The 21821-nt window shown below is 44.2% G+C and overlaps 2 protein-coding genes across 3 annotated transcripts; one reads left to right on the top strand and one right to left on the bottom strand.

Moving 5' to 3' along the window:
- Positions 1-2361: 2361 nt before the first annotated feature.
- On the top strand, positions 2362-10011 carry LOC110529856 (N-alpha-acetyltransferase 30). Its single transcript, XM_021612463.2, has 4 exons — positions 2362-3427; positions 5038-5161; positions 5346-5401; positions 5956-10011. Exons 1-4 carry the CDS (start codon positions 2573-2575, stop codon positions 6091-6093), a joined length of 1173 nt encoding a protein of 390 aa, XP_021468138.2. The 5' UTR covers positions 2362-2572; the 3' UTR covers positions 6094-10011.
- A 186-nt stretch (positions 10012-10197) lies between these two features.
- LOC110529855 (armadillo-like helical domain-containing protein 4) lies at positions 10198-21777 on the bottom strand. Of its 2 annotated transcripts, none has more exons than XM_021612462.2 (8): positions 21523-21777; positions 17345-18549; positions 14362-14748; positions 13830-13985; positions 13544-13702; positions 13255-13286; positions 12243-12377; positions 10198-11969 (listed from the first exon to the last, which is right to left on the bottom strand). In XM_021612462.2, the coding sequence occupies exons 2-8, from the start codon at positions 18441-18443 to the stop codon at positions 11895-11897; spliced, it is 2043 nt and encodes a 680-aa protein (XP_021468137.2). In that variant the 5' UTR covers positions 18444-18549; positions 21523-21777; the 3' UTR covers positions 10198-11894. The 2 variants fall into 2 exon arrangements, with proteins under 2 accessions (XP_021468137.2, XP_021468135.2); XM_021612460.2 differs by having other exon boundaries at positions 12228-12377; positions 21523-21776.
- Between the last annotated feature and the right edge of the window lie 44 nt (positions 21778-21821).

Raw genomic sequence — 21821 nt, forward strand, 5'->3', positions numbered from 1 at the left:
GGAAAGGGGGGAAACGACATCATGCAAAACGAAACACTTCAACTAACAAAACCCATCCCACTTCTTCAATCACAGTCCATTACACAATACATCCCTACACAGGCTCAGGGTCCTGTGATGGTGGAATGTCCACCAACAGGATTTCTTGCATGGCCTGAAATCCGACAATGATTCCAATTTTCGTATACACTTCTTCTCCGCTTGTGATGTACAGTTTACGACCATTGCAATAAATAATACAAAGTCCACCTTTTTAACATGTAGCATTTCACTATCCCTCAGTTGATGAGAAACCTTCACTGGTCGTGGTGGCTCTACTACCATTGTTTCTTCCCCACCACTCATTCCTTCCCATTTTCTCACCGCCTCCAGACAGGAGACAAGATGGACACCCCTTACTCTCATTCTCCTTCACCCTAACAGGTCACTAACAGATCTGGCATATGATAACAGATCTGGCATATGATTCCCTTCCCTTCTGCACACACGTGACACATGACCAAATATTTTACATTTATGACACTGAAGGGGCTTGCGCACAAAAGCTCTTAAAGCGTATCTGACGAATTCTAACTTTATATGAAAATGGGAGACTTCATCAAAGAACAGTAACATGGATGAAGTTAATTTATTTTTTTCCATCCACCAAACAGGTCCGTCGAGGTGCACCAACCACTCAATCAATGTCTTCAGTTATATCCTCTGCCTTTATTTCTTGCGCCACCCAATAAATAACCCATTTGACAGGCGCCTTGCTGTGAAAATCCACACAGGAAACATTTATACTCCGATATCTTTTTAAGTCTTAAAACACTCTTCTTCTGCTCCGTAGACACACAAAAAAAACACAATTAAATCATTTTTTGTGACTCTCACCGACTCCACACTGTAATGCGGTCTGTGTGTAGCTGGTGTAGAGGAGTCAGGCGCAGGACAGCAGATATGAGTAAATAAACATACTTTACTCAAAATATACAAATGCGATACAATAAAGAGAGCCCACATTAACGGACCGTACTACATACAAACAATTACTCACAAACAGAAATGGGGGGAACAGAGGGTTAAATAATGTAATTGGGGAATTGAAACCAGGTGTGTCAGACAAAGACAAAACAAATGGAAAATGAAAAGTGGATCGTGATGGCTAGAAGGCTGGTGACGTCGACCGCCGAACGCCGCCCGAGCAAGGAGAGGGACTGACTTCGGTGGAAGTCGTAGTAACACACACTTTCTTCCAACACATTCCAGATTTTCCTCGAGACCTTAAACGGATTTCCCAAGTAGCGTTAATCCGAAATTACTAAAAATGAGTCTAGTGGTTTCCTGTTTTCCGCCACAGCTTTTGCTTCTCTTGTTTCCCTTTTTATTCGCCACTGTAACCCACGTATTCTCACTTTCTGTACTATTAGCTTCAAATCAAATCCAATTCTATTTGTCACATGCACCGAATACAACAGGTGTAGACTTTACAGTGAATTGCTTACTTACAAGCCCTTAACCAACAATGCAGTTAAAAAAAGTGTTAAAAAAATAGATAAGTAAAAATACAAATTAAAAATAATTAAAGAGCAGCAGTAAAATAACAGTAGCGAGGCTATGTACAGGCGAGACCTGTACAGAGTCAATGTGCTGGGGCACAGGTTAGTCGAGGTAAATTCAGTAATATGTACATGTAGGTAGAGTTAAAGTGACTATGTATAGATAATAACCAGATCGTAGCAGCAGTGTAAAAGAGGGGGTGGGGGGACAATGCAAATAGTCTAGGTAGCCATTTGATTAGCTGTTCAGGAGTCTTATGGCTTGGGGGTAGAAGCTGTTAAAAACCTTTAAGTCCTAGACATGGCACTCAGGTACAGCTTGCCGTGTGGTAGCAGAGAGAACAGTCTATGACAAGGGTGGCTGGAGTCTTTGACAATTTTTAGGGCCTTCTGACACCACCTAGTATAGAGGTCCTGGATAGCAGGAAGCTTTGCTCCAGTGATGTACTGGGCCATACGCACTACACTCTGTAGTGCCTTGCAGTCGGAGCCCCGAGCAGTTGCCATACCAGGCAGTGATGCAACCGGTCAAGGATGCTCTCGATGGTGCAGCTGTAGAACTTTTTGAGGATCTGAGGACACATGCCAAATCTTTTCAGACTCTCTTGCAGTTTCAAACAAAACCTCAGTGTCAACCATCTTCTACCTGAGGCAGCACTGTCTTCTGACTTTACCCCATTAAAGTTGACATTTAAAATGGTTACGGTTAGGGTTACGTTCAGGGTTTAGGGCATGAACGTCCCAGGGATCCCAGATAGCACTATCAGTCATGATTCCCATGACTGTCGTAAAGTACCACCCTCTTTCAGCTGCAATGGCATTTGCTGCGACAGTACTTTCCGGCAGCGGTGAAACCGAGGAGAAAGCAACGATAGGCATCGGAAGTAAAACAGAAATTGTTTCTGAAACCCTCGGATTTGCACAATTACCGCATAAGGGAAGTGAGCTTCGTTTATAAACCCTTTCATCTTGTAGATGAAACTTTATTTAGCGTTTTTTTTAAACGTGTATCGCCCCCTTGATGAAGTGGGATGGCTGCAGTGCCGACTGGGCCTAGCAGCGCATTGCCAGCATCCCCGGCTGAAATTATTCCCTTCCCCGGGGATGGGAGTTTCGAACCTGGGCAAGGGGAGCAGTCTGGCTGCGGTCGGGAGGGCTCTGTAGCCTCTGGGGCAAGACAGGAGCAGCAGGTCAGCGAGGACAAACGGTCAAGTAAGAAAAAACAGAAAAACATGCTATCCCATGCTAACCCGGCTGCGCTACACCTCAAAACGCAAGCCCTGCAAGAACAGAAAATTAACGGCTTGGTCTGTCCGTCGGAAAATCGACCCAAAAATCTGAGAACGGCCACGGAGTACTGTGACAACCGCAGTTTTGGAGACGACCCGAGCGACAAAAACAATAGCGACCATTGCTGCCAACATGAGGACCACAGTCCGTGTTCGAAAGGCAGCCACCCTCACTTGAACAACAGTAGTATGAACGGTATGCTGACTATCACAAGAACTGAGGCTATCCAAAGCCACCCTGTAACGGGAGACAGCCCCTGTGGTAACGTTAGGAAAGGGGAATGCGACCCCACGGAAGCCCCTCGTCCACCGAGTCAGCAGTCCCCAGACTGCGAAGGCCCCGGTGAGCCCCGGGCTGGAGTAGAGAGTGAACCCGACGCCCCAAACCAGCCGCCGGTGTCAGAATTAGCGAGGCTGGATCTGAACTGTTCGCCTTGCCGAGGAGAGGAAGAGAGCCAGGGGATTCATTATGTCCGATACGAATCCGAGTTACAGATGCCAGGAATCATGAGGTTGATCACCAAGGACTTATCTGAGCCCTATTCCATTTATACCTATAGGTACTTCATCCACAACTGGCCGCAGCTCTGCTTTCTGGTGAGTATGACATAGTAATTGATTGGATTTATACAGCACTTTTGTAGCAACTGAGGTACTCAAAGCGCTTTATGTAGTAAGGGGGAAACTAATCTCATCCACCACCAATGTGCAGCAACCACCTGGGTAATGCACTGTGACCGCTTTTGTGTGCGTATGCTCACCATACATCAGCTATCAGGTGGAGAGGTGATAAATTGCAATTAGGAATGCGGCCAGGTTGGGAATTTAAACACGACACAGGGTGTTAAGAGCCCTACTCATAAGATAAGTGCCATGGGAATTTTTATTACCACAGAGAGTCACAACACCTGTTTAACGTCCCATCAGAAAGACCGCACCCTTTGCAGGGCAATGTCCCCATCACTGCCCGGTGGGCATTGGGATCTCCTTAGACCAGAGGGAAGAGTGCCCCATGCTGGCCCTCCAACACCACTTCCAGCAGCATCTTGTCTCCCATCCAGGGACCAACCCTGCTTAGCTTCAGAGGCAAGCCAGCAGTGGTATGCAGGATGGTATGCTGCTGCCATTACATTATTTATAGCCCTCAAACTCACCTCTGGACCACTGCATTTTGTTTCATTGTTCCCTTCTAATCAGGCACTGATTTAGACCTGCAACACCAGGTGTGTGCAAATCATGATCAGGTTGAATAGAAAACCAGCAGGCTCCGGACCTCGTAGGGTAAAACACCTTCATGACTTGACTTAGGTGGGATTGGGCAACATTAGCTAAATAAACAGACCAGTAGTGTCCCATAGCACAGTTCTGATGTAGGCCTATTGTTACTGCGTCTGCTTCTATTGTGTTATTATCCTGTCGGTCTGTAATCTAATCCTACTCATTCGACATTCCTAAAGTTCCAGGTAAGTTGTAGGCTTCTCTTTAGGTGGATCCAGACAAGTGTCATATAGGCTAACTGAGAAGAGTAGCCCTTCCACCCTCTTTCCTCCTTGTTGTTTTTATCTGACAGTGAAACTTGAGTTTGTTTTTAGGTTGGACTAAAAGGGCCGGTGGGTTAGGCCTAGGGTTGGTTCGGGTGTGACTTGTGTAAACGTGCACTATATTTAATCACCTCAAGGTGTGTCACACAGCTACAGTTGAACATGATGTGGCATGTATGTACACACACACACACACACACACAAATCCCATTTGACAGCCTTGGGACTCCTTATAAATAGTGTTGGAGCCTCCGATGCTTTCTGACTGTGAAACACTGGTTTCATGTCTCTTTCAAGTCATTCACTTTTTCTAGTCTTGTTTAATGTGTTTTAATTTGGTGTTTTGAGGTGAACTCTTGGATAATTCGAAAGCATTTTAGGTCGACAAATTCAGAAATGTGTTGTTGATCTGTCTCCCTCTCCCTAGAGGAATTAGCCATTATCATCATTGTAACCATGCTCGTTTATATTCAGCATGATTTCTGTCTACTGCCGTCAGTGAACTCTAGGAAGGAGGAAAGGCCATGTGCCGTCTAATCAAACCTAGAGGTCAGGGTAGATGTGTTCTGGATGCTTATAGGCTAGAAGCATAGGTTTTGTTGGGTCAAAAGAAAGCTTTAAAAACTTTAGGTTAGACACAGCACAAACATGTTTGTTAATTTCCAGGCCATGGTGGAGCAGGAGTGCGTGGGGGGCATTGTGTGCAAGCTGGACATGCACAAGAAGATGTTTCGTCGTGGCTACATCGCCATGCTGGCTGTGGACTCCAAACACCGGAGGAAAAGCATTGGTGAGAACAGGCGCACTCTTTGTCGTTTTCACATGATGACCTATGACATCTTAACAGTCAACTTCGCAATAATACTTTTTTAAACATTTTTTATTTTTTTTATCTCAGTGCTTTATCAATTCAATTTTCTCTCTGCAAACTTCTACATGTGCATTCCCACTGAAGTAATTGTCTGTTTTTTCAGGTACTAACCTAGTGAAGAAGGCCATCTATGCCATGGTAGAGGGGGACTGTGATGAGGTAAGAAGATTGCTCCTGGCTGTCTGACGGTGATGTGCCAAGGGCCCTGTTGTCCATCTGGGTCCTTCACTCAGTTAGTGGCCCTCACTGCATTGGTACTGATGGATTAAAGGCACAAACTTGGATTCAAACCACCACAAAGTAGTCACCTGCCACTTTTTTCGTGAACAGCTGAGGGATGGGGGAGTTTATCGAAGCTTATTAGGCATTTCTAAGTTCTTCTTCAATAATCATTGACTATAGCTATGCATTCATTTTAAAGTCCAAAAATGTATTTAGAAATACTAGATGACCCATTTAACCTGATATTGTATATCCAGACCAGATGGGACGCAAGTATAGAAAAAAACATTGCTCTAGTGAATACAATGTATAGAATTTAAAAAATGACTTGTGCATCTTATAAAATTCACACAAAATGACTCATCCCATTTTTTTATGGTTAATGTTGTTTCTCTTATGACAAAAACAAACAAAGCAAAATGATCCAAACACTGCTTGTATTGCTTCAGCTCTGACCAGCTCTATTTCCTTCTCTCTCCTCTCTCTCTCAGGTGGTTCTTGAAACTGAGATCACTAACAAGTCAGCTCTGAAGCTGTATGAGAACCTGGGTTTTGTCCGAGACAAGAGGCTCTTCAGATATTATCTGAATGGTGTGGACGCGCTGAGGCTCAAACTCTGGCTCCGCTAGAGAGAGGAGGATGACAGGTGCTGCCCTCTTGCTGAACCAACTCCACAGTCTCAGTCACACACATGCACCCTTATGCACATGCACGCATATTCACATACATATGCATACACATAGGCACACGCACACTACCCCCATCAGACATACACCCCTCCTTTTTTGATCCTCGACATCTTGGATAATGGCTCTTTGGTCAAGGCTGCACTGAAAGGACAGACAGAAATCCCACCAAATGTTTTTATGAAGAGACCCCTGCCGCCTTAGCTGTATGACCCTGTGAGAGGGGGGAGGGGATGTGTAATGTGGTCTTGTGACCTTTAGCCTCTAAACTTTGACCCCACCCCCCCCCAACGGAGCAGTGTGTGAGGCATGAGGTCAAGTCAGTACCCACAAACCCCCGGAGGGCAACTCATCACGTTGAGTCATCCACCAGAATGCAGGCAAGAAGAAGTGGAGAAAAAAAAGAATAAATGGAGGGTGAAAATAAGGAAGTGGGGGGGGGCAGACTCAAGAAATATTTGTCAAGGTTTTTTTTGCGTTTCTTTTTTAATCTCATGAGTCAACAGGGGGTTGGAAAAGCTATAGTGTGTGTGTTTGTTTTGCCTAGTGGATTTGGAAAAGTGAGTGTTCAGGCTATTTCTTGGATGCACGTGTAAGGGATGTGGTTGGTGTGACTGGGTGTGAGTGTTTGTGAAGTTGTGTAGTGCTTGATGGGAATCCTGAGTTATGCGTGTTGGTGTGCGTTTCTCCCCCCGTCTGTGTTTTTGTTGCCCCCTACGGTGTGAGATGATCACGCCGATTGCTTTGCTCGCTGTTCAGTTTTCACCCCCAGACAAAGAGCTGGAGCCTGTAAAGATATGCATGCATTCATTTTTAACACAAGTGGCGGGATGAGTGTGTGTTGATTAACACTGAGCGTTGCCCAGTTCCAAACAGAACCATAGTCCTAACTCCTAGGCACGTGTAGATCTGAAAGGACTGGACTGGTGTAAGCAGTATGGTGCAAATTCCTCCTGGCCTATCAGAGGGCAAGGTGGGGCTATAACCATTTTAATCATTCCTATTCAATCATTTTAGACATATGTGAAGTGCTTAGTGGAGGAGGGGCTATTTTGAGATTGGGCCTTTTTGCAGATCAAAGCAAATTTTCACCAAATGCACTTCCAGCCACTGGAACACTGCTGAATAACCTTTAGAAGGAGAGAATTCGGTTTTAATTCAAAATAGTTATTGAGAAAGGCGTCGTTGTAGGTGTGGGAGGGGAAACTATTCCATTATTGCAGTTTGTTCATTCAGATTTCTCCTAATTTGTAGACTCTCGTTCCCAAGTACCACTCTGTCTTTCAATTTATCTTCGTCACAGTTGTCTGTCTGAATGAACCCCATCCAGAGCACTCGAGTCCTGTTTCAGCATGGCAAAGTGTCTGGCTGGAATAGTAATATTAAAAATGCTGGACCCCTGTTGGCTTCGCTGTGTGTTTTGAGTACGCTCATCTTTGGTTCACCTCTGGTAAAAGAGGGCAGAAGTATTGTTATCAGTTTTCCTATCAGCAACTTGCTTTCTGAGTTTGTTTAGATTCCTTACTATACGCTCTTACACTCGCTCACTTTCCCTTTTTGTCCGAGCCTTGTGTGCACTTCCCAGGGACCCTACTCTGATGCAGATCACTCCCCAGTAACATTTTAGATCTCCACTGTCCTGGGAATGACTAACGCACCAGGTGTTTTCTATCCACTCTAATTATGGCGAAGAAAATATGCATTTGTGGCTGCTTTAAAAAATTGAAAAAAATAAATATATATACATTGTTTTTTTTCTTCCCAGAGTAAATGAACAAAGGTCAGATGCACTTTGTTTGGCTATTGCTGCAGTGAGCATGTGTGTGTGTGAAAGAGGTACGCGTGTTTTGACAGAGTGGTATGGAATCGGTTCTGTTCAGACTCCCACTTCGCCCATTCCCATTTAAGTCCTCTACAGTATAGTGAAGACATGGATCCCGGGAGCTATAGTACTGAGCAGCAGTAAGAACTGAAGAGCTGAATCACGTCCTAGCAGAGACACTACTGTTCTGTACCGCTGAGCTGTGATTGCTGTCACAAAGGCCAAGAGGGAGCAGCTATCTAGTATCTACCCATGATGTGTTCTATGGTATACATTGACATACACAAGTCATTTTGGGCCAGGTTTACTCAGTGTTTGCATCTGCTATTTTACATCTGGTATAAAAACATGCAAACAGTTAGGAACTGTTACCTGAGGTCTTTGTCGAAATAGGCCGTTCTGCTATTCAACTGGCTACGATTGCAGAATGGGAAGTAGGAGCGGATGTAAACCGACGGACTAACCACCCACACATCAGCTTGTGTGTGTTACAAAATACGGATCAGATTATTATTATTTTTTTTTCCATTGCAGATTTATATACGAGTGTTGGTTCTCTATTGATTTGACATTTGAGAGCAACTTTTTGTGAATTGTGTTTTTTGAGGGATTGATTGACCGGGTTTTCTGTTTCTTTTTCTCTGCTCATTTATTTTGACCGATCCAGCGGTGTATATTGAACAGCGATGACGTTATTAGAGATCCAGAAGCACAGATGGGGAGCCAGGTTAACCGTTCCCGAGCGAAACTGTTTCGAACTGTTCCCATGGCACTCTGTTCCATTCACTGGGAAGACTTCCATTTGGCTCCCTGTGTAGAATCTGGACTCTTTCTGACATCACTCTGATCCTGTTTTATTCTAGAGGTGTGAGGCTCTCTCCTGTCCTATTTTCAAATGAAATGGGTCTTTTTAATTTGGTCCGACCCTCGCTCCTCATTCTCATGGAACGGGTCTTTTATTTACCCCCTACTTTTTTAACATTGTTAACCCCTGGCAGTGCCAGTAGGAACCGTGAGCATTCTAGTATTCCATGATAGACCAGACCGCTCCACTTTGACCATCAACACCAGAGGTCTGTTCAGGAGGGTGCCCTTTTTTACAGAAAGCTCATATATAAATGTTTTGTCTAGAACCAATCTGATTCTCGGTCTTGTAGAATTGGGAATTGTGTCAGCTCTATTCACTACATTTCTAGCTGCAATGTTCTGAATGTTGCACCTCATTGAATGAACTCCAGTTGAAGGGCTTCCTCAGCAGTCTGTCATTGGTCATTTCTATAGTCCTTCGTATATCTATTTAATGTACATCTAATGCTCTGGTCTGTTTCTACAAAGGAGTGGTCTAAAGAAGAAACAGCCGCTTCCAGATTAGCTGATAACTTCCCATCCCTTATGGCTTTATATGAAATCAATAAATGGTTTTCACTCCAGAGAAATCAAGTTGATTTCACAAAGGCCCCTTAACTGGTCCTGGAGGACCAGCGTCCCACCGGTTGCCAAGCTACCCTTCATCCCAGAGCCCACCCACTCCTCTCCCATCTCATTGGATGAGAGTTGTCAAGTTTTTTTTGTTTATTGGATGTTCCACTCTGTTTTTATCCGCAGCAACTGGCCTGTTGATAAGATAGGCCACGTAGGACTGGAGTTGAGCTGCTCCTTTTGCTAGAATTTCCCTTTAGGCACACCTATCTAGGATCAGCTTACCCTTTCCAAATCCTAACCTTCACCATTAGGGACGGGGGATGCAAACTGACCTTAGCTCAGTGGGCATATATTCTAGGCACCCCCACACACTGTGCCCCTGCAGGACCAGCTAAAGGGGGGCAACATTTGTTGTTTTGGGGTGACCAGCCCTGGCCCCCTCTGATCTGTAAGATGTGCTAAGGGACATTTTTTTTTTTGTTTTTTTTTTTGCATTTGAGTTCTGTTCCTTCTTCCCCTGTCACCTCTTTTTATTTCTGAAAGTGTCCGATATCTTTTTATTTAAATGTGGAAAAAGAAAACAGAAATAAATTATTTGATTTTTTTAATGCTGTAAGGTGGATTGTCATGGTTGACTTTTGGTTCTCTGGTGGTTCTCTTTCTTCCGTAGCATGCAAACAGAACATTTGTATTGTTTTACAACGTTTCAATGTTTTATGTATCATGTATCATTTCATGATGAGGCATTTGTCTTCCAACTGAATTTTCTGCGTTAGTGTTTAGCAATAGAAACAAAATAAGGAGCCCTTCCCAAACAGAGCTTTATTGGTAAATACTTCACATTTGATATCTATAGAAAGAAAGACAAATGTTGACAATTTTACAGAACCCATATGATACAGTATTATTGCATATTCACAGGCTTATCTCAAGCAACCTACCAGGAGACGGTCACACAAAATGACACATTTCACAGACTTGAAATGAGTGACTACTATAAATAGCAATGCAAGATTACTTAAATACATGGAATTTGATTTTTGAAAACACCTTTGTGATATTTAGTGCTTAAAGGCAGACAGTTTAGATCAACCACAGAACTAAATAAAGAGATGAATTTAGATCCCAGTGGCATCAACGCTGTAGCAGAGAGCGTAAGAGGGGCTGATAGCCAAAACTCGAGGATGCTGAGCCTTTCACCTGACTTTTTTTTACCATCATGAATCTTGTTCTTGAGGCAGCTTTAGAGAGTAGTCACTAGCTGGCACAGCCACAAAGTCCTAAAATCAGATTTTTTTTAACCTAACCTTAACCACACTGCTAACCCTAATGTCTAACCTTAAATCTAAAGCTACATTTTGTTTTCATACATTTTTACAATAGCCAATTTTGACTTTGAAGCTGGCCCATCTAGCGGAAATGGCTCCATTCCACCTCAAGGGCAAGATTCATGACAAACGTCAACCTGCTGTCCTTTCAGGTACCAGTGCAAATTAAGAACATTCTATTGCTACACTGTTTGGAAAAACAACCATACAGTACAGGACAGAAGCTGAGTGAACAATACAAGTGGTCTCCCTTTACAAATCCGTCAGCGTGTCTGTAATGACTCCAAATGACTTGGGCTTTCTGTAGAGTAATGGACGATTAAATGGGAAATGATATAGAGATGATTAATTAAGTATTAGCCTTGTATATACAGTTATGAAAAAGGTTGTTGCCATGCACTGGAGGAAAAACCTAACGTTGTCAGGAGGAGCAACAAGAGGAAAAATATCAGTATACTGTACACACACACACAGTAGATACACAGAGCTGGTTCCTGCTGCATGCTTTCAAAGTAGGATGATGACATGCCTTTGGCCTTCAACAATTGACAAGGTTGAATCCAAGAACCGCTGTCAGTGTTTTCAATACATATTTACTTAATGCAACTGATGCCGAGAGCTTATGCTTTTTCTTCTTCCAGTGTCTATGATGTGCTATGAACAATATAGTATGTGGCAATATTACTCCAGTATGTGGATCTCTATAGTCTGAAGTGGCTTCCTTCCTAAAATGTAGGAAAGGAGACAAGGAGAGGAAGCCACTTTAGACTATTGAAATGTAACCCTGCTAAGCTTTATAAACTGAGAGCCTATTGTATGCGATGTAGGTGTCCCCTCTAGCGTTTTAATTACAGAGCCAGTCATTAGGAAAAAAAAGAGGCATCAACACACTGACATCGCTTTATGCAGTGTGTGTTTGAAAGGATCTCAAACTGGGTTGTGATCAACACATTGTTGATCATACAAGAATGTCAATAGCCTGGAGTCTCTTAAAATGTTCTATAATTTTCCCTCTGTGCACCTGTAACTACGTAGGTGTGCAAACATTCTACCATGTTTTACATTTCAAAAACCCACCCGTCTGGCAGTAGTACGCAAACTTCCCCCATTGTCTCATAGCCAGGCGGCCCATAGTGATTGGCGATGTGGTAGTCATGGAAATGTGGGAGGGATCAGAACTCGTCCTCGGAGCTGTCAGCCAATAGCATGGCTTGGTCCTGCCCGTTGCTGCTTGGCTCCCTGGGTTGCTGGAGATGAAACGGACAGATGGCAAAAGCCAAAAGTCAGGACATTCATTGCATGAAGGTAAAGGTTGTATACAGCTCAATAAGTCCATAGTCTCTTCCTCTCCATCTCCTGATGTTGTGAAAGAAACTCCAATCAGTGCAGATGAAGGTGAGGAGATGAGGTAAGGAAGCCACTTTAGACTGTTAATGCCAATTTCTACCGTAAGCTGATTTGTGGATCCTTATTTAATAGTGTAGCGCTAGTGTATTCTTATTAACCTCGGTGTGTCTGACCTTCCTCCTGCGCTGGTGTTTGAAGCTGTTCCTCTTACGGTGGATCATCCTGATGCTGTAGAGGGCCCCAACGATAAGCAGGGCCCCTGCGATGCCAATGCCCACCGGGACCAACATCCCAGACACATACCCTGCCTGGAGGGAGAGGGGACATGGTTGGGGCATGGGCGAAAGAGGGGCCACACACACAGGAGAGACAGACTAGACAAAGAGTAGTGTCCTAGAGACAAACTCTTTCAGGAGATGTTTTACATGTTTTTTTAAACTAAACTAAATAGCCAAACGGCCTGAAGGACCACACTTTCTGGCCTTTATTTTATAGTGGAGGACAGTATGGTTCCATCAGGGGAATTTAGCTGAATGCGGTGCAACTCCAAGGTTGCTACGTCCACATCAGAGGAACATAGCAGGAGTGACATTTACTGTACTGTAGGTGCAACTCCATACGATATGATATGTGGCTCTGTTCATGCCAGAGGAATTGAGCAGGAATGAATGAGCACATGATTATTGCGTTTTGGTTTTCGTGTGTTGCACTTGCGTTCAGAGGCATCTATGAATCACATGATGAGGCATAGTATTGATGTCAAATGGAAGAACCAAGGACACGGATGGTTCCTGATGTTGTGAAATTCTCTCTGGTGTTTACAGAACAACTAGTGCTCTGAGATTAGGATATCAGGATTCAAGGAAGTTGTGAGATTAGGATATCAGAACCTATTTAGACAAAGCACTTGTAACTGTTGAGCAAAGGATTGCAATAAATGGGAAAATGAATGGCTTCATTATTGCTGTTATGAGTGAATGATGCATGGAATGCTAAGGCATAAATGTATGAAGCAGACTATTCTTATTTTCAGTGTACAGTATTGTACTATAGTTCTGTGCTGTACTTGTCTATAAATGTTATGTATTATGTCGTTTTGTGTGGACCCCAGGAAGAGTAGCTGCTCCTTTAGCATTAGCTAATAGTGATCCTAATTTTAAAAATACCATTAGGGGGCAGTCTTACCTTTTCTCTGATCAGTTCCACCCATCTACGCACTGAAAAGAGAGAGTGGCTTTGAAGCACATTGAATCCACACAATGGATTTGTACCCACTATTTCAATTATACTTACACAATGGATTTGTACCCACTATTTCAATTACACTTACACAATGGATTTGTACCCACTATTTCAATTACACTTCTTTCCTAATTGAAAATATTTACCTCATATTTGATCGACCACAAAGTCGATCAAAGTCAGTTTTACATGTGTATGAATGCATGTGTGTGATTTTTGAGTATCCTCTCACTCAGGCCCTGGTTGCGCTGCACCCAGACAGGGGGTGGGGGGATGAGGCTGTAGGGAGGTCGGGTGGGGGCTGGGATGGGGGTCTCATTCAGGTCCTCTTCACTGTCCTCTTCCTCTGACTCCTCCGTGTTCTCATCCTCCTCATCCTCCTCTGGCTCCTCTACAGGAAGGAAGGAAAACAACCAATGCAACTTCCTGTAAATTTGAACTTTCATCCTTACACTGTGAAAACAATGTGTACATTTGTGTATTAGTGTGTATTATGTGTGTATTATTGTGACTCCTACCTTCAGACTCCAGTTCCTCCAGACCTGATTTGGCTGCAGGCAGTTTGGTTGTCTTGGTGACCATTGTCATGGTAATCTGCTGGGAGGTGGTGCTTATAGGATTGGTTTCGGATGTTGGCGGGGTTTCCTCTAGGTTCTGTATGGTCTCACCGCCATCTAAATATAACCATCACAGCGGGATCATTATAGTAGATATAGTGAAGTCTAACATCAACACCTATCCTTTTTGTAAAAATAAAAAATTTAAAAGAGACGTGATCATGTCTCAATGTAATGAAGTTGTGAAATTATTTTTATATTCAAATACAATCTATTTTTGGGCTTAATTGTGGTCAATTTGCTGTGTAAAATTATTATTCTTTTCTGCCCATTCACTCTAACTAAAATCGTCCCGCGGCTGAATCTAGTTGCCTACCCCTGCTTTAGACACTATTCTAGAAACTTCTAGATCTGAACAGATCGGGTGACTGTAAGCAATATGGTGAAAATATGAAGCGGACGAATGGAAGAGTGTGGAAGAATGAAGAATCACCTGTGTCAGACTGGTGTACTAGCTGTTCTGCCTCTGAAGGCGGCGGGTCTATCGGTGAACCAGAGGGGCTGATGGGCTCAGAGATCTCGGCCCCGGATGTCTGCCATGGCGACGTCCAATCTGGTAGCACTGGGGACGGAACACGGGATGGCCCTGTGTCATCTGTATCCGCAGTGACCGCCTGATCGAGATCCGCCTCTGACAGCAGCATCCCCGTGGTAACCATGGCGACAGACGGCTGTGAGTTGTCAGGCGAGAGAGTGGCCGCTGCTACCCCCGCCCCTTCGGGTGTGACATCAAAGGGCTCGAAGATGAGAGGGAGGTCCTCCGAGGACATCGTGCCCTCTGTGGCCGTGTCCTGCAAGGGAGGGGCACTGGCATCCATGGCTGTTAGTAAAATACACATACACCAAAAGATGTTGGGTCAGGACTGATTGTCCATAGGCAATTCCTACTGGTGTAGTGACTGCAAGAGATCAGCTTGGAATGTGTACTGGTGATAGTAGATCAGTTTTAAGCCCACAACTCTTCCAGTTCTCAGCTACATTCTAACTGCTCTGACAAATAAAATAAAAATGCATAAATCACATATCATAACCATGGATGGAATCCACCATGATCAGTGTTATTCTTACACAGGTTATTCTTACACAGTAACTTTTGATTTACTCACCTACTTTTCTATAGAGCTGATGAAGGTTCAATCTAAATGTTTCTTTCTGCATCTCTTTCCGGCATGCACAGTGCATTCGGAATGTATTCAGACCCCATGACTTTTTCCACATTCTGTTACGTTAGCCTTGTTCTAAATTTTTTTTTTTTTATAAAAAAAAAAATCTACACACAATACCCCATAATGACAAAGCAAAAGCTGCTTAAACTAAAAACTGATACCACATTTACATAAGTATTCAGATCCTATACTCAGTACTTTGTTGAGGCAACTTTGGCAGGGATGACAGCCTCAAGTCTACTTGGGTGTGACGCTGCAAGCTTGGCACACCTGTATTTGGTGTTTCTCCCAGATCCTCTCATGCTCTGTCAGGTTGGATGGGGAGCGTCGCTGCACAGCTATTTTCAGGTCTCTAGAGATGTTAGATCGTGTTCAAGTCCGAGCTCTGGCTGGGCCACTCAAGACTTGTCCCGAAGCCACTCCTGCATTGTCTTGGTTGTTTGCTTAGGGTCGTTGTCCTGTTGGAAGGTGAGCCTTCTTCCAAGTCTGAGGTCCTGAGCGCTCTGGAGCAGGTTTTCACCAAGGATCTCTTTGTACTTTGCCTTGTTTATCTTTCCCTCGATCCGGACTAGTCTCCCAGTCCCTGCCGCTGTAAAACATCCCCATATCATGATTCTGCCACCACAATGCTTCACCATAGGGATGGTGCCAGGTTTCCTCCAGACGTAACGCTTGGCATACAGGCCAAAGAGTTCAATCTTGGTTTCATCAGACCAGAGAATCTTGTTTCTCATGGTCTGAGAGTCCTTTAGGTGCCTTTTGGCAAACTCCACACGTGTGGTCATGTGCCTTAACTAAGGAGTGTCTTCCATCTGGCCTCATCTACCATGAAGGCCTGATTGACGGCGTGCTGCAGAGATGGTTGTCCTTCTGGAACTTTTCCCATCTCCACAGAGGAATTCTGGAGCTCTGTCAGAGTGACCATCGGGTTCTTGGTTACCTCCCTGACCAAGGCCCTTCTCCTTGGCCGGGCAGCCAGCTCTAGGAAGAGTCTTGGTGGTTCTAAACTTCTTCCATTTTAGAGTGATGGATGCCATTGTGTTCTTGGGGACCTTCAATACTGCAGAAATGTTTTCGTACTCTTACCCAGATCTGTGCCTTGACACAATCCTGTCTCGGAGCTCTATGGACAATTCCTTCGACCTCATGTCTTGGTTTTTGCTCTGACATGCACTGTCAACTGTGGGACCTTATATATAGACCGGTGTGTGCCTTTCCAAATCATGTCTAATCAATTGAATTGACCACAGGTGGACTCCAATCTAGTTGTAGAAACATCTCAAGGATGATCAATGGAAATTGGATGCACCTGAGCTCAATTTCGAGTCTCATAGCAAAGGGTCTGAATACTTTTGCAAACATTTGCAAACATTTCTTAAAACCTGTTTTCGCTTTGTCATTGTGGGGTATTGTGTATAGATTTTTTTATTTTATCCATTCTAGAATAAGGCTGTAACGTAACAAAATGTGGAAAAGGGGAGGGGTCTGAAATATTTCCAAATGCACTGTACATATTGGCTCAGGCAGACTCCTCTAATCCACTAGTCTACTGCATCACACAGTAATAACCTGCCTGGCTGACCCTGCCTAGGTATTTACTGTTCCGCTCAGAGGGAAGGAGGGATGGAGAGAGAGAGAGAAAGGGATAGAGCAAGAGGGTGAGGGAGGAGCACAAAGAGGGAAGGAAGAAATATGGATGTTGTGTGAGGAAGAGAGAGAGAGATGGAGGCTGAGTGAATCCCCCAGAGACTTGTATTACAGTCCCTGTCACTGCTGTCTGCTGGCAGTCATGTGGGTTTATTTCCACAGTCAGAAATAGAAAATAATTAGACTGCTTCCCTGGGTCCCTGCCTGCTATGCTTCAAAGTGAAGCGTGGAAAACCAAGGGGACGCCTCTCCCGTGTCACTCTGATCATCAAAGGAGATCTCTGCTGCTAGACGTGTCACTTTCATTTCCCCTTCTCTTTTGAATGAAACCTCATGAAACCTGGCGAAACGCAAAGAGGCAGAAAAATACGGTTCTCTGCCACTGAACCCATGTAATGGATTTCTATGGTGTGACACAATAACAGCCAGAGCAGCACCTTACCTTGTTGTGAGGCAGAGCAAGTCTGTTTGTGTGGGAATGTGCAAAAACTCAACAGAGAATATCAAGTGCAACTGTAGAGTAGATTAACTCCAGGTGGCCCCCAGTGGCTCTTTGAAATATCCAGTATGTACTAATTGGAACATAGCATACTGCATACTCACCCTCATTTCGCTGCAGTGGTTCAGTCCAGAGGCTGTCAGGGTCATCCTGTCTGGAGGATCCTGTCAGGGCCGGTCCAAGGTCGGCCAGGGAGGGGTTTGAGAGAGAAGGCGCTGTCTCTCCATCTTGGTGCCACGGAGTGGCAGGGCCGGTGGCCTCTAGACCACTAGGGGGCAGCAATGAAGCTTCTCCTCTGGATCCCCATACTGACGGAGGGATGGAGGTCAAAGGTGAGTGTTTAAGGATGCTTTGGGGAGATAAGGAGCTTGGTCTGGTCGTCTCTGTCTCCTGGCTCAGAAGAGGAGCTCCGACGTCGGTCAAGCTCTGTCTGACTTCCCCCTCCTCTCCTCCATGGAGGTCTGGCCTCTCTTCTAGGATGAGGTCTCTCCTCTCCCCAGCTGGGTGCGTCCCTGACTGGCTGTCTGGCTCTGGGGCTCTGGCTGCTGCGGAGGCATCATGTAAAGCAGCTCTAGATGTATTCACGGCCTCTGTCATCCCGTGCTTCTCTCCTATGGAAGCTAACATTGCCCCAGTGGTGGTAATAGGTACATTCTCCATGGTTTTCTCTTCGGGCCCTACTCTCATCTCTTTGTCTGTGTAGAGTTCTGGAGCTTCTGCAGGCTGTCTGTGAGTCTCCTTCCCCTCAAACAAGCTCTCAGAGGCAGCCCCCGTCTTAGCCTCCCTCCCCTGGCTCTCAGCCCCAGCCACTCCTCGTCCATGACTGTCCCTGTTTCCTACCTGCGTCACTGGCTCTATCCCCCCTAGTTCGCTTCCGTCCACATCTGGGCCAGTGCCTCCCCCTGCTCCTACATTCTCTGATAGGTCAGTCCAGCTGCCAGTCCTGTGTTCTGCCATCCCATAGGACAGTCTGCCAGGATCAGAGGGTCCAGATTGAACACTTGTTGATATGACACTGGCAGGTGTTGCTGGTGTTAAACAGGGCTCTCCCTCCATTGGCTCTCCAGCTTGTCCATCACAGCCACTGTCCTGTGTGGAGGGTGCGTAGTCGTGGAGGGGCGGAACTGGGGTGCTGTAGACGCAGAGACAAACCCCTGCCAGAAGGAGGTGATGGAGGGTCACAGAGAAGAGCATCTCTCCCATCTCTCACCACAAAGTAAACATGGAGAAGGAGAGAGGGGTCGCAGTGGCTAGAAGGGAGGGGTCAGGCGACAGGGGCAGGTCACACCCAAATGGTGTGGAGATTCAACTTAGGAAAGAGAAGGGGTAAAAAACAAAGGGATATATTCAGCTCCTGATAAATGCAATGACTTAGAACTGCTGTGAATATGTGGCGCAGTGGCGCAGCGCTATAAGGCACTGCATCTCACTGCTAGAGGCGTCACTACAGACCCTGGTTCGATTTCAGGCTGTATCACAACCGTCCGTGATTGGGAGTCCCATAGGGTGGCACACAATTGGCTCAGCATCGTCCGGGTTTGGCCGGGGTAGGCCGTCATTGTAAATAAGAATTTGTTCTTAACTTACTTGCCTAGTTAAATGAAGGTTCAATTAAACTGGAGCATGTAGATATTGAAGCCAGATAAGGTGTTCGAATGACGACTGTGAGGCACACTGCACTTATAGGAATAGAGAATTTGTTTGAGAATTTCACCACTCATTTATTGCTGAAGCCTAACCTAAGGTAATTGAGGCTGAGAATTATATGAGCTTTTCTGTCAGCCTTTCCTTTGATGCTGCAGACTGGCAGTTTCTTAAACAGCTTTGTGGAACATTTGGACTATCTCTCTACCCCTTGCTGTTTTCTATCCCGCTCTCTGGCTATTGTGCTTCTAGTCCATTCCTTTCCACACACACACACACACACACACACACACACACACACACACACACACACACATTCAGTACAGCCTGACACAGCAAACCCTTGCACTTTTAAAATGACTATTAATAGCAGGTTTTCTCTCCAGAACTACTCAGTCTTGTTCAGTTGGACTCTGTCGAATACAGCAGGTTAATATGTTTAGATAGATAGGCCTAACCCTCACATAACAGTTTCAGTGAGTGCATTTTCATATCAAATGTACCACACAAATACAAATAGATACTGTTTGTTTATCGCTCTGGTGCTATTTTCACAAGTATGTGGTGAATGTTCAATACTCTTAGGTTCAAAACTCCAAAGTAGTAACACTCAAAAACTGTTTACTGTGCATTCATTTTGTTAGGAGACATCATTCACCACATAACCATTGATTCAAAATATGTTTACTTTGAAATACCATGATCACCAACACACAGCATAATGATATCTTCAGTTGCTTTAACAACCAGCTAATCCAATAGCAGAAAATGCAAGATATATTTTTCAAATGTAATATGCTACAGTACTGTACAGTTAGATGAAGTAATAGTCAAATGTATTTTTGTCTTGATGAATACAATCCTGATGTAACAGTATAGCTTCCGTCCCTCTCCTCACCCCTACCTGGGCTCGAACCAGGGACCCTCTGCACACATCTACAATAGCCATTTCGCTAGCCATTTTACATCGGTTACACTGACATAGATCTGGATTGATGTCATTGCATGCCTCATCCATGACCTGAAGTAGGGTGGCAAAACTCATGGGGATGGAAATCATTCATCTTCCATCTGTATTGTAATCATGCACTGTATTTTACCGTATTGTATTGCACTTACAGTGTCTTCAGAAAGAAAATCCCAGCAGCGTTGCAGTTCTTGACACAAACAGGTGCGCCTGGCACCTACTACCATACCCCGTTCAAAGGCACTTAAGTCTTGCCCATTCACCCTCTGAATGGCACACCCACACAATCCATGTCTCTATTGTCTCACGGCTTTAAAATCTTTTTTTAACCTGTCCCCTCTCCTTCATCTACACTGATTGAAGTGGATTTAACAAGTGACATTAATAATGGTACATAGCTCTCACCTGGATTCACCTGGTCAGTCTAAGTAATGGAATTGCAGGTGTTCCTAATGTACATTTTCATTATGAAGTTCTCAAAATCTGTTGTAGACAAACCAGTTCAAAATCTATAGGTCTAGCAAATGGTTAAGTGATCATCAATTTAGAAACATGTATTTTAACAAATGAGAAGACAATCATATGAAAAGTAATGTGAGTATTGCATTTTGAAAAGCAATTACTTTATATGACCATGTGTTACAATGTTTAACATGTATTTCCAGATGAAAACCCGATCAAAATGTGCTTAGAGGTTTAAACAACTATCTTTTTCGTTACATGTTTTGAGTGTGCAAAGGGTGGCTTCTTTGAAAAATATAAAATACTAAATTTTGGTTACTACATAATTCCATATGTGTAATTTCATAGTTTTGATGTCTTCACTATTATTCTACGTTGTAGAAAATAGTATAAAAAAAAAAAGAAAAACCCTTGAATGAGTAGGGGTGTCCATACTTTTGACTGGTACCATACTTGGGAAAATTGCACCAAAGCCATTGGGGGGAAAAAAACTATAATACCATTATAATAACAGAAAGAACACGTTCAAATGTGAAGTAATGAAGAGAATAGGACACCGCACTAAAACGTTTAAATGGTATCAGGAGCATTTTTCTAGATTTTAGTTCCCATTGGGTTGCCTGGGAGACACCCTGCTTACCTCAGCCTCCCTGTATTGCTGCGTGTGTCAGACAGGTATCTCACAGACATCAACATCAAATCCTGACACACAAACACACAAACAGACACACACCTAACTCTTGCCAAACACCACCGATCCCCCTGCTGTGTTGCGCACAAAGCTGTCCATCGCTAATCAATGGTAATTAATGCACTCAACAAGAGTCAAGAGAGCAGCCTGCTGCTTGACACCCAGAATACATGTTATGAGCTAATTATGAGGATTTGAATAGACCTCCGGTAAAACAAACATCATCATCCTGATCCACGCCACTGCGGCGCAGGCACAATCAGCTTTAGCGTACACATCCCATGCCGAGATTTTAGTAGTCTTCTCGTGCATTCAAATCCGCGTATTCATACGTACGTTTGAGACTATGCAACATAGGCTACAGTAGCGAGAGTGCTTCTCATCCTATCAACTGTTCTAGCAATAATGCAGATCATTTTTATATTTCAAATAGATCAATAAATAAAAACAGGTTAGGTAAGATGAAAAGTCTAAGGACAGGTTAGGATGCACGTAGTATAATAATGCATGGTCCTTACCTGCCAGAGTCAAAGAAGGGAATGATGTTTACCTCATTGCAAAGGGCGGTATGCCCCCCCCCCCCCCCCTCCCCTCCCCAGGCTTTCCTTTAAACAAAGGGTTGTATATTACAACAGCTTCAATATCATATCAATAAACTGCCAATATCGATCCGGAAGCAAGCTGAAGGAATAGCCTAGTCTTTATTATTGTACTGATCAGCATCAACCAATGTATGCTTCGGAGTGCGTGTGCATGCGCGCGACTGTGGTGCTGAACTGGCAGTGTCTCAATCTTGATCTGTGATTGAGTGCGTGGA

This window comes from Oncorhynchus mykiss, chromosome 8 (assembly GCF_013265735.2).
Source record: "Oncorhynchus mykiss isolate Arlee chromosome 8, USDA_OmykA_1.1, whole genome shotgun sequence".
In the NCBI taxonomy this organism is placed as follows: domain Eukaryota; kingdom Metazoa; phylum Chordata; class Actinopteri; order Salmoniformes; family Salmonidae; genus Oncorhynchus; species Oncorhynchus mykiss.

Excerpts from the sequence above, each read along its gene's own strand:
- LOC110529856 (XM_021612463.2), top strand. The coding sequence starts at position 2,573 with ATGGCTGCAGTGCCGACTGGGCCTAGCAGCGCATTGCCAGCATCCCCG. Across the intron at positions 5,162-5,345 it reads ACACCGGAGGAAAAGCATTG|GTACTAACCTAGTGAAGAAG; the intron begins GTGAGAACAGGC and ends CTGTTTTTTCAG. Across the intron at positions 5,402-5,955 it reads TAGAGGGGGACTGTGATGAG|GTGGTTCTTGAAACTGAGAT; the intron begins GTAAGAAGATTG and ends TCTCTCTCTCAG.
- LOC110529855 (XM_021612460.2), bottom strand. The coding sequence starts at position 18,443 with ATGGGAGAGATGCTCTTCTCTGTGACCCTCCATCACCTCCTTCTGGCA. Across the intron at positions 14,749-17,344 it reads ACCACTGCAGCGAAATGAGG|CCATGGATGCCAGTGCCCCT; the intron begins GTGAGTATGCAG and ends TTTTACTAACAG. Across the intron at positions 13,703-13,829 it reads GGAGGAACTGGAGTCTGAAG|AGGAGCCAGAGGAGGATGAG; the intron begins GTAGGAGTCACA and ends TCCTTCCTGTAG.